This window comes from Lichenostomus cassidix, chromosome 18 (assembly GCF_008360975.1).
Source record: "Lichenostomus cassidix isolate B80296 chromosome 18, HeHo_3.0, whole genome shotgun sequence".
NCBI lineage: Eukaryota > Metazoa > Chordata > Aves > Passeriformes > Meliphagidae > Lichenostomus > Lichenostomus cassidix.
In genome coordinates, this window is record NC_139498.1 from 1107488 (window position 1) to 1119759 (window position 12272).

The 12272-nt window shown below is 41.8% G+C and overlaps 1 protein-coding gene across 8 annotated transcripts in view; it reads left to right on the forward strand.

The window, feature by feature from the left end:
• CEP112 (centrosomal protein 112) overlaps positions 1-12272 on the forward strand; it is a 141396-nt gene that overhangs the window by 48711 nt on the left and 80413 nt on the right. For all 8 annotated transcript variants that reach the window (XM_085077341.1, XM_085077344.1, XM_085077345.1 and 5 more), the window contains one exon: positions 2206-2313. In XM_085077341.1, coding sequence (XP_084933467.1) covers positions 2206-2313 — 108 coding nt within the window. The remainder of the gene's footprint in view (positions 1-2205; positions 2314-12272) is intronic.

Sequence of the window (12272 nt, forward strand, 5' to 3'; positions counted from 1 at the left end):
GGCTTAAAATAGCATCCTAGTTCTGCTCCAGAAGGGATGTTGTCTAATTCCAGAAAGGCTAATAATAGTTTGATTCATATAAAAAAACCTTCAGCATAGAAAACCAGTCCAAAACATAAAGAAATGCAAAAGAATTTGAAAAACATAGTTAATTGTAGTTTTAAAGTGGCAGTAAATTTATTTCAGAATATTGCTAGGTTCTGGGAAATTTTGAAAATGAATTTTGCTGAACTCCACGAATCAGCAATAGGTTTACTCAGTCCATACTTGGGGGCTAAAATCTAGAAATATTAACTGATATTGTACAGTTGAGTGGGTCTATTCTACAGGAACCAAGGTCCAAGGAAATACAGCAAAAGATCACTGCTGAAGCTCTCTCTCCATAGCTTTGGCCTCTCATTCTTTTGTCCACATGCTCTTAGATAAATCACCAGTATATTGGAACACACTGGAAAATTCTGTGTTTGGTGGTGAGGTTATTGTTTTGAGGGATGTATTACTTATAAAACAGCAACTGCAGTAGCCATAGCAACACTGTCCTTTTATCTCCATTAGAAATCCTGAGCTTCTGAAGCCAGTTTTGGTGTGTGATAAGGTTAATTATGGAGATGAGTAGGATGGGCTCGTTTGCAGTTGTCGCAGTCAATATTTGATTCATTACTTTGGCTCTATGGTATTTTTTTTTGCCATCTGCTTCCTATTTTGTCAAGCTTGTGATTATTGAGAGTCACCTGATGTCCACTGGTGGGTGGGTGGCACATGTTGAACTGCAAAATCTGCTTTTTTTCCAGTAATAACTAAAAAAAGGAGAAACAATACATAGATTGTATCATGGTGCTTTAGAGTTGGGGCTTCCTGGGTTTGGCAAATAATGATCAAGAGCTTTTGTTGCAGTTATTGGAAATATATGAATGTGACCTAATGAGTAAACTGCAAAAGCCAGTGGATTTAAAGCATCTTTGCATATTTTTTTACTATTTCACTTCGCAGAATGTTTTCATTCTCTTAAAAAAGAAAATCCTTTAGTGCAGTGACAAGATCTGTTAATTTTTTGGGTTTTATTGACATGAGTTAAATATGGCCATGGATATGCAATTTAAGTTTGGAGCTGGAAGAAAATTATTCATAAAACACTGACTGCAGTGCCTTTCCTTGATGGCAGATAGTAGTAGTGAGGTTCAGGAGCTGCTTCCTCACTCTTCTCTTTTTCCACTTTCTATCTGGCCAACTGCTCCTGCTGCAGTCTCCTCCCTGGCTGGAGCACTGCAATAAAATGCTTTTCCCATTCCGAAATGCCTTTTCTCCTCCTCCCCGGCTGGGCAGTGATGTCCAATTGGCACAGACTTCTGTCAGCACTGAGCACTCCCTTAGGCCAAGCAGGATTTTGGCTCAGGGCTCAGGAATTCATGGGTTGCTTCTTTTTGTGAAGCAGATGGGCTTGAGCAGCACTGGTCCTTCAGACCCCTAGACCCCTTTTCTTTTTTAGGGAGGTTTTTCTCAGGGACACAGTTTACTCTCTGCATCTGTTGGGATGGAGATTGAAAAGCCATTGCTGAGTGTGCACTGCAGCAGAGGAATATGCATTATATATATATATATATTCCCTTGGAAACATGCCTGATGTACAACTAACAGTTGTGCTTTTGATACAAAAGCCTTTGTTAATTGAGTTGGGAAATTGCTTCCTTGATGCTGTGTGCTGGAATCTGGGGGACTCATTCAGAGACGATGACTATCTTCAGAGGACTTAACTGGCAGCCAAATAATTCTCTTTTAAGTTATTTTATTTTCTGATTTAATGTAAACTTGCTTTAAAAGTGTAGTTTGTGCTCTGAGTCGCACATGATTTCCCTTGAATTTCCACAGGCGATACATTTTTAAGTGAAATATATTTGATTCTTAAATACGCCTAGAAAAAATATTCACTGAATTATTCTGGGATATTCACCACTGTTGAGTGAGAAACTGAGCCAATGCTTTGTAATTAGGGAGTGGCATGACAGTGATCACTATGTCCTTGAGTAACTAATAATCCTGCAGTGACTGAATATTCATTTTCACCACATACAAATGGGGTTGTTATCATTCTCAACAAGTGATGTTCGCCTCTTTGATGGTTTACAAACAACTGTAGAAATGTCAGAACACTTCAAGCTCTGCCTTAAAAAAAAAAAAATTAAATATTCCCTTTCTTTTCCCATGTAGATGGCAGAGGTTGAAGCAGATCTAAGCAGATCAAAATTGCTCCGGGAAAAGCAAGCCCAAGAATTCTCCTGGCAGTTGGAGGAGATCAAGAAAAGATATGAACAACAGGTCAGTTGCTTTGCTCCTCCAGGTGGAGGGGAGGAGGGCAACCCCTTCCTGCAGCTGTAGGTCACTGTGTGTTGCTGCCTTTCCTATAAAATCACAATTTCTAGATACGCAGAGTTTTGTGCTGGGCCTTGGAGGGGGAAGAACTTACACAGAAAATACTTTTTGTTTCCTCTTCGCAATCCTTCCTACCTCTGACACTCTCAAATAGTTTCCCAGGCTTACAGGTGGCAACACCTATTTTCATAATCACCAGGTTAAACAATTCAATGCATTATCTGTTTTTCTTCTTGTCAAGAAAGCTGTTTATTCTTTTTATCATTTTTGATGCAGGGAGTGTTCGTACCAATGCTTGTTTTGGCCCACTGATGGTGATTTTCTTCTTTGTAATGTGATTGCAGGGTTGGGAAATGTTCAGGAAACATTTGGGTGGAGACAAGACAGTTTAGTTCACTAGTGCTGTGAAGTGTAAAGGGGGGAAAAAAGTAGAATTATTGTGTGATGCAGACTTGGGGCTAAGGAGCTGCACTAAGAACTGCTGGGAGGTGGTTCTTGGTCTTCAAACTAAAGTGGCCTTTGTTGGGAACACCTGCTGAAGGATTGGAAGACTTCTTTGAGCACTTCACAGGATTGAGGTGGTTAACCCATCAAAGTTCTCCCTTATCACTGTTCTTGTGTGGATATGAGTTTGCATTTCCACCAGGAAATGTGGTTTTGTTTCTGTTTATCTTCTGTGCCATAAGAGGATGAAATGCTGAGGTTGGCTTTGGTGCCAGAACTGCTCTGCTCCATCTGGAAGAGGCTTTTGCAGGGAATTTAGGAACAAAACCACTTTGGTAGGTGCTGAGAGCCACCCTGCTCTGTGCCTGAAGGAACAATGGTGTGTTTTGTGTGTGGCTCTTGGACAGGAGGAGTCTGTTGGCTCAGATCAAAGCGTTTTCCCTGTCCTCACTCAGAGCTGTCAATGTCACCACTTGTGTGACACCTGGCAGAGGTGACACATTGGCCTCTGCCGTGGTGAGGGATGAGGGACATCCCACAGGTGTGCAGCTTCACTGGGTGATGTTATTCAGGGTGATTCCTGTATTTGGGGATTCAGGAATAGGCAGAGATACTGAGGATTTGTGCAGTAAAGGTGAGGAAGTTGGAGGTGTCAAGGACTCACTGGAAGGAGGGCAATGGGAAGTTCTAGGGTCACTTAAGGCAGAATTTTTTATTTAATAATTTTTTCACATCATTTTAGTGATATAGTTGGCTCACCTTTTTCTTTACACTTCTCGTAATTTGTAGTGCATCTTTAAAATCCAAAGTAAGCATTTCTTCAAAGATTTTGTTCCCAGGCTTAGGAGAATGATCTGTAGAGGTAAATACTAATTTGCAGTGTATCAGGAGTTACAACATTCCTGTTCCTACCTACAAATGGTAATTTTTTTTACTATCTATGGTAAGATCCACTAAACCATAGATAAAATTTTCTGCCAAATACTCAGCTGAGTTTGCACTCATGATGTCTAATATTGTCATGGTTTGGTTTTATGTCTTCTTATATTCAGACCCTCTGGAGGCTGTGTCAAAAAACCCCACAAACCAAGAAATTAATATGAGTTAAAATGTTCTTGGTGGATCTTTTGACGTTGCTATGTTGTGGTAAACAGAGATGTTTACTGCTTCCCATTTATTTTATTTAGGATAGCTGCTTTTACTGTAAGAAAGAACAGCTAAGCTCTGTGCAACATCAGTGCAACCCAAGGGTTTCAGCCCTAAACAATGAGAGCCTCAGAAGAATTTTCAGTGGAATCCTGTTTATGCCCTTTTAAAAAATTTATTTCTCTCTGTACTTCATCCGGAATGTTCTTTGAAAGTTGGTGAGCTTGAAAAAGATGTGACCCTTGCTGCAGCTTGCAGTGGTTATCAGTGGCAGTGATGGTTTTTGGAGGCTCTTTCTGCAGAACAAAGCCCCTCCAGCCCCACCACGAGCAGGATGAGCTCAGTCCTTCCACTCTCCAAATTTCCTTTCAGTGCTTCCAACTCCTGTCTCTCTGCACTGCTCTCTATTTATGCTTCAGAACTTCTAAGCCATTTTTAAAGCAGACTTGCCTTGTTTTACTGCATATTTCTTTAGTTGTTGCTTGGTGAGGAATAGACTGATTGAAGCTGTTTAAATAGAGCAGTGAGTTAGAAGTGGGGATACATTCTGAGAGCTCCAGCAGAGTTCAGTTGGAAATAGACACCCAACCAAAACCCTGGATATTTGAGCTACCTGAGAAATACAGTAATTGCTTTGAGATGTTCTGCCTCAAGTGTCTGAATCTAATTGTCAAACGGAATTTAGACATAAAGGGAAGGGAAATTGCCCTACAGATCTATTTTTTGGTGGCTGCCATGGTGAGTGGCAGGAGCAGCACTGACAGCACCTGGACAATTCAGTTGCCCGTAAGTTTAATCAAATTGGTAATGAAGAAACAAATTACCTGATGTGTTATCCAGTTCTCCAAAATGAGGAACATTTTGGGAGTGCAGGAGCAGTGCTTTCACTTACCTGCTTCATAGGAATGGCTGACGTCACAGGACTCTCCTTGAATATTGATTTCAAAAAAATTACATGGATTGTTCATTCTGGGGCTGAATGATTTCTCTGCCTGCGGATATGCTACATACTGACATTTATCTGGTATTTATAACAACAAATAACCTGATATATTGATACCTACTTATCTTTTTCCTTTGCTTCAAAAAGCATTTGGACAAAACCATTGCAGTTAATGCTTTGTTAACTTTTCAAATGCACTCGAATCCATTAATAAAGCAAAAAGGAACTTTTGGATCTGGCAGGATTTAGTCTCAGCTGCCACATGTCCCTCCTGGTTCCAACTCCCTCTCATTCGGTGCCACTTGCTTTTGAAGTGTCCACTGAGAACACACTTCGACAGAAACTGGTGGCTTTTATTTTTTTTTTCCCTTCTTTAAATATACTTTAGCTCAACTTTGTTCTACTTGCAGCTGTTAGATTTGAAAGTATATTTTGAAGGAAAAGAAATAACTCCAGCAGCAGCAGCAGCAGCAGCTCAGTTCCTATCTGCTGGGAGCAGCTGCTCTCGGCACTTCAAAGCCAGTGGCCAGCACAGCCAAGGGCTCAGCCTTTCCTGCCTTTGAAATGGCTGCAGTATCTATGGTTGGCCTTTATGGCACTGGCAGCACAGGAAGAAAGGTTGTTTGGTTTTCTTGCACCCCCTCCCTTTGGTCTTTTTTTCCATTTTTTCCCCCCTACTTTCTAATTGCATCCTCAATTTAGCTGAACATACCTGGGGAGTGTTTCTGATGAGTTCATCTTCTACAAGCCCAAATGTTTGAGAGAGCATGTGGCCAGGCTTTTCAGCAATGGATTGTAGTCAAACTGGACAGCAAAGTTGAGGAATTTGCTGTTTTTCCCCATATCTGTGTCAGCTGAGCACTTTGTGAGCACAGCTGTTGGGAGTGCTGGTTCCATGGCAGAGGTGGGACAGAGCTTCATGCATTTCCCAGCACACTCAAGCACAAGCTCACCTTTGTTTGAAGCAGATTTTCATAAATTGTCAACAATGGAACACTTTCAGTGAATTTAATGTGATCCTAATGCTTAAATAACATTAATTGTCCTTTAAAAAAAACCCAGCCCTTTAATAAGCACTGTGATCACTATTACACCCATCTTTTGCTGGAAAAAGTTGCTGAAGTGCTGTGACTGAGTGAATGTGAAATAAATGAGATGCAAGATTAGTAAGACAGCCAAAGTGTAGGAAATTTTATTTTCCCAGTGGGGAGAGAACACACAGTGGAACAGTTGATGAGTTATGGTCACAGCAGGATGGTGTTACCTGATGAGTTATGGCCATATTCTCTGAGATAAAATGCCAGCCTAAATACATAAATAATCTTTTTGCTTTGGTTCGCCATTAACTGTGTTCCTTCCACGTAAAAATAATTATTCATGCTTCCATAGGAAAGTGGAAAGTTGTTACATGATAGCTGAAGAATCTCCCTGTATCTCAGGAAATCCTTTCTTGTGACATTTATTGTTGGATTCTGACTTCTGTAAAAGTTGTGAAGAAATTAGGAGTTGTCATCTTGTCCTACTTATCCAAATAGGAAAGAAAGAGACACCTTCAGAAATATGTTCCTGGGTATTTAATGAAGTCACTTTGAAATCAAGCTAAAGACAAGTCAATAGACAATGCCTTTAAGTTGGGAGCAAGACAAAGGTGTGGTTGAGCTTAAATATGCCTTTTATAATAAAGAAAGTGAGGTAAAGAAGTGCAAAATAGCTGGTTAAGAGTGAAAAAAGCATGTTTGTAATGTTACCTGCCAGCAGCAAGGACAATATCTGAAGTGGTGTTAGGAAACTGTTCTTATTTTAGCAGTGGGAAGTGTTCTTGAGAGGAGAGGAAGAATATTCTGTAGATCTTTTTGTCTTTCATAACTTTCTAGTGAGGTTAATTTAAAGAAAAGAGTGAGGTTCTCCCAGGTAAAATATTAATTTTGTAATTAACACTAATAGGGATAAAAAGCTTATCCTTCAGCTGTCTTTGTCCTCACACCTTTGTTCCTTTAAGAGTTCCTGCCACTGCACTTCCACCCGAACTCTTCTTCTGGCCTCATTCTCCTTTCCTGTTTTTCTAGCTCCTCTTTCACCAATCTGTCACCCACCCAAGTGAAGGAAACACTTGCAGAGACCTGTTTGAAATCTGCTCTTCCTCAGACACACCAACATTCCAGGTGCTCCTTAGCTGTACATTAACCTGACCATTCATTTGCAGAGATCCACAATCCAGTTTCAGTATGCTGGTTCAGTTATAAGGAGAGTCTTTGTGAAAAGCTTTGTTCCTCTCCTCTTTGTCTGTACTCTAAGATAATTGAAATACAGTCTGTTCTTGCAAGGAGGCCAAATGAGCACGTTAGTAGAAGCTCTAAATTTTTCATGTCATCAGCAACAAGCTGCATAAATTTCATTTAATAAATTAATCTAGGATGCATAAATGCTTCCTTTGAACCATCCGAACACACAGATGAATACCATTTGTGCAGAATATCTGAGGAATAGTTTCTTCAATCAACATCAACTTTTTACTTTATAGCTAAAACTCACAAATGGGAAAAGGAGATGAATTTAACCTCCAAGTGGAGAGTGGGTGGAAATCTTCTCCTGGTACCAATGCTGTTGACAGAATTGTTAACCAGACAGATGGGTATTTGCAGTGTCTCCTTCAGGCATCGAGCTGTGTGTGATTCAGAGTTAAAAGCCTGAGCTCCCTGTGTAGTCAACAGAATGCTCTTGGAGGGAGGAGGGAGAGGGAGTGAAGCAGAACACAAATGGTGCTGCAGTGAGCAGCAGCTCAGGCAGTGCTGTGCTCAGAGCAGGTCCTTGGATAAACCCTGAGTGCTTTCTTGAAATGCTTAGTTTGCCATTGGAATAGAATTATTGCTGGTTGGTGAGAAGGTGTTAGTATTACAGGAAACACAGTCCTGCCAATTAAATTACTGCAATGAAATAGAGTCATGTACATCACCCCATGTCTACTTGCTGTTTCAGTGGTAATGTGTGGCTCTGCACAGATGTATTTTTCACTGTCCCATTTGCCCTTGGCTCCATACAGCCCTAAATCTTGGGAGACCTTTGGATTTCAACTTACAGAAAAATCTCAAAAAAAAAAAAAAATAGTCGATTAAAATCCATTTAATTTACCTGCTGCAAAGGTAGAAGTGGTTCTGGTTTTCTCCCTTACCTTGCAGTGCAGATTTTCTGCCCAAAGTTATGCTAAACCAAACCCCAACATGATTAATACTCACTGCTGCAGCCTGCTAGATCAGATTACTTTCAGCAGCAGTGTTTGCAGAGATGGGTAATCCCCATATCCTCACGGAACAGCCACGTTTATTTATAGGCTTAGGAGGCAGAAAAGGCTGGGTTTTGCTGGAGTTGTTATTTGGGGACAGATGATGTGCTGTGCCTGCCTGGGCAGAGGGTGGGGCTGGTTTGGAGCAGGGCAATGAAGGAACACCTGATTTATTAACACCAAAATGCTTCTGAGATAGAAATACTGAAAGCAAACGTGCTGTAGGTGTTCTGCAGAGTGAGTTTAGCTGAATTCTTTGCTGTGACACATGCCATGCATTGGTGGCTTCTGCAGCCCTCTGTTCAGTCATGCTAAAACAGTGCTTATAAAATCATCCTGCCTTGCAACACCGTATTTTATATGGGTGTTACTTTAAACATTTCTGGAATTGCAGACATAAATTTACATGAATTTTCATACTTTGGTGTCAAATATTTATTGTAGCAGTTACATTTTTCAAAGAGGTAGTGAGCTAACTAATTTCCTTTCCCTCCTTTGGGGACTCTAAAAGGAATTTCAAAGGGGTGCTTGTTCTTGAGAACAAGTTGAAATTGTTCTAAAATTGAAAAGCCTAAACTTAGCGTGTGATGTAAAAGCAGAGACTGGGTAGTAGAAGGTCTTGTCTAAATTAGGGACTTTCAAAAGGTATTTGCTGGCGTTGATTATATTACAAGTACTTGGCTTCTGAAAATACCTCCTGCAATCAGCAGGCTGTTTATGGTTGCTCTTTGTTCTTCAGGCTGCTAGCAGCAGCAGGATTTCACCTTGGCTCTGCCTTGGATTGTCTTGTTTTAGCAAGTTGTCCTAAAGCATCTCCCAGTTCCATCTGCCTGTGCTCATCATGTCCTGGGTGAGAACCAGCAGTGCCAGATTTGTTTGGCACCTTTGGTGTGTATCTGTGAGTGAGTGAGTGAGTGACAAGAGACCGCCACAGTTCTTGGATTATTCTTTTTTTAGCTCTTTGGTAAGAATTTTGTTTCCTTCTTAAAATTCTTCTCTCTGCGTGAGTAAGGAAATTTAAATTTATTAAAAGTTAAAGTTGAAATAAATAGTGTAATTAAAAGCTAAATAGTGTAATTAAAAGCTAAATAGTGTAGTTCTGGTGATGGTAAATCACCAGTAAATGATGGTAAATCACTAGTAAATCACCTGTTGGCTGTTGCCTTGAATGTGGTTCTGTGATACTGTAGAGAGAATTAAAAAATGAAGAATTCAGGCAAGAAGAGATATCTTCAGATATTTGCATTACTTGATAACAACAGTGGTAAGAAAGACTCCGCCAGGTCAGACAGGCATTCCTGCCTGGTTTTGTGTCCAGGCCAGGAACAGATGTGCAAGAAAGGGAATAAGAGATTTTCATCTTTGGGAGGACAAGATGAGGAAACATCCAAGGCACAGTGAATGCCATGTGATTATGGTAATTGGGCACAGACGATTGTTTAATGAATGTTTCCTTTCATTGTCACCCCTAATGCCCATTGTGAAGGTCGTGTTGCTTGTCTGGCTGCAGTGTGCAGCACCTAGCACTGCCTGTCCTGTGCACACTGAGCTGCTGCACTGGACACACTCTGGAATGGGATCTGATGAAGTGCTCAGCAGCCAGGGCGAGATGCAGCCAGATCTCAACACCACACAGTTTTTGAAGGAGGTGGTTTTGTTATATCATTCATAAAGGTGCTCTCTGCCTCAGAGAGGAGACAGAATCTGTCTGGTTTATGAAGAATTAATACAGTTTTCATGCCGTTTCCTGTGATGAAGAAGTCCTGTTGTTGCTGAAAAGCAGCACGGATTTTTCTCTTTCTGTTTTTTTGGTATAAATTAATTTTTTTTCCTTCAAAAAAAACAACCCAATAACAATACAAGAATGAGAGAGGGAGGAGTGGAGGAGAAGCTGTAGTGCTTGGCAGCAGTTGTGAGGAGAGCAGGAGCTGCAGGGAATGGCTGCTCAGGCACTTTGTGTTACGTGTTCTGTTGGTTGGGAATGTGGAATACCTGCTAACAATCTTTAGGGAAGATGCATTTAGAGGTCTTTGAGGGACAAAAATGCTCTGGTCCTCATCCTTTCTCTCTTCTCCTGTTTCTTCACCTCTACTCCCTGCTAGAAATCTCTTTAAAATAGCAACCAAAACCATCGTGGGGAATATGTGGCTTTAAGTGAGGAGGTTTTTTGATTTTTCTTCAACAAATTTGCCTTTTGTAAAACATCTCTCCTCATGGTACCACCCTTTCTCTTCCCACCTAGCAGCTGGGGGAACACCTCACCTGCTGAAGAGCCTTTTGCTCGTTCCACCTAATAAATTACAAAACTTTGTTTCTATAAATGCTTTAAGTGAAGAGATTACTAAATCAAACCATTGGCTTTGGTCGGTGTGGTAAATGTGTGAAGAGTTGGACAAGCAGGAGCTGTCCCTTGTCCCGTCAGGGTCACATTCCCTTCCTGCTGCCTTGTCTTCTGTTAAAAAAGTGACAGCCTCAGTAATTGAAGTTGCCCACAGCAAACTGCCTTAGCCCAGACCTACATGGCACAACCAGCTGAAAACCCAGTAATTAAGACAACAAAATGATTGAAGGAAAAGGCCTCTCCTGTTGACACGATTTCTATTTGATCAGGTCTGACTTCAGAAGAAACGCTAAACATTTTCTTCTCCTAAATCAGTGAACGCTCTACAGGTATTTTAGTGAGCAACAGCTTTTTCTCTTGGGCACAGGAAGGACACCGCGAGCACCTGAGAGAACAGCTTTGTACAGAAACCTTGGGCAAAAACCTGGCGTACAGAATTTTGTGTGAGGATCCCAGGCCCAGCATGGACTATGTGAGGGGTTAACCCCTGCAGGGCCTTCAGGCATCTCCTAATGAGCTCTTTAGTGTTATTAAATGATGTAGACACATCAAACCGTGCAACATTGCATCTGTTCTCCTCGCTCCGTTTGCGGGAGATGCTCCAACCGCAGCACGAATGGCACGTTTGCCTTTTGAGCTCGCAGTCCGCTGATCTGCAGGTTGAGAAAATACCCTTTTTCTGAAAATTTATTTTAACTTCGCTTCAAATTTTCCCCGCAGAATCTGGGCAAACAGCTGATATCCTTCCAGAATTGACTGCTACAGCTTTAAGATAAGGTGCCGGGCGCTCTCGGCGCTCACACAGCGGCTCCTCCCGTCCGCTCTTTTTTTCCTCCTTTCTCATGCTGAAAATACCCCACCATGTTCACGATAAGAGATTTCTTCTTCTTTTTTTTTTGTCTTATTTTTCTTACTTCCCCCCCCCTCCTCCTTCTCCGAAATCCACCAAAACTGAAGAAAAATCCAAGTGACTGTTCTTAGCAGCTGTGTGGCCCGGAGTTCAGTGGGGAAGCGGCTTCCTGCCGTCCCTATTCATCACCTGCTTCAAAGGCGGCCTGGCCGCTCCAGTGTGCAGGCCAGGTAGGGTGCCTTTGTGCGCAGGCGGGAGGATTAATATCAAAGCTGCGGCAACCAGGCCCTTGGTCTCGGGCTGCCATTCAGGCTAGCGGGGAGAGGCTAAGAGTGGCCAAGGTCACAGCATCCAGTGTGGTGCGGACTGGGAACGGCTCCTGAGAATAGAGGGCTTCTTATGAAATCATGGTGCAAGCTTGCGGCACAGCAGGTGCCCTTCTGGAACACATACATCTGTTTATGTTGGGATAGCGTAGCTGACAACGGGATAATGGAGCTTTGTTTTTTTTTATCATTTTCTTGCCTTTTTTTCTTTTTTTTTATTTAAGAGAAAAAAAAAATAGACAACTCCATGCGCCAGCGTTGAGGAATATCGCAGGAAGAGCGTTCGCTTTGGAAATCATAAAGAAATCTTGCGAAGCTTTAATTGCTGGGGTGGGGGGTTGTGTGTGTTGTATACTTAAGCGAAGGGGCGAGCAGGCTGCCTATTTAACCATTTAGGATCCTCAGCCCTGCTGAGGAGCAGCAGCGGGATACGGGGGCACCCGCCACACAATGCGACAATGCCTCCCCTTTTTTTTTCCCTTATATTATTTTTTCGTACGCTCCGACATTTGTACCAACAAATTGGGTAAGGATGCGCTGGATTTGCTCGGTTGTCTCCATTGTTGGGATTGTCT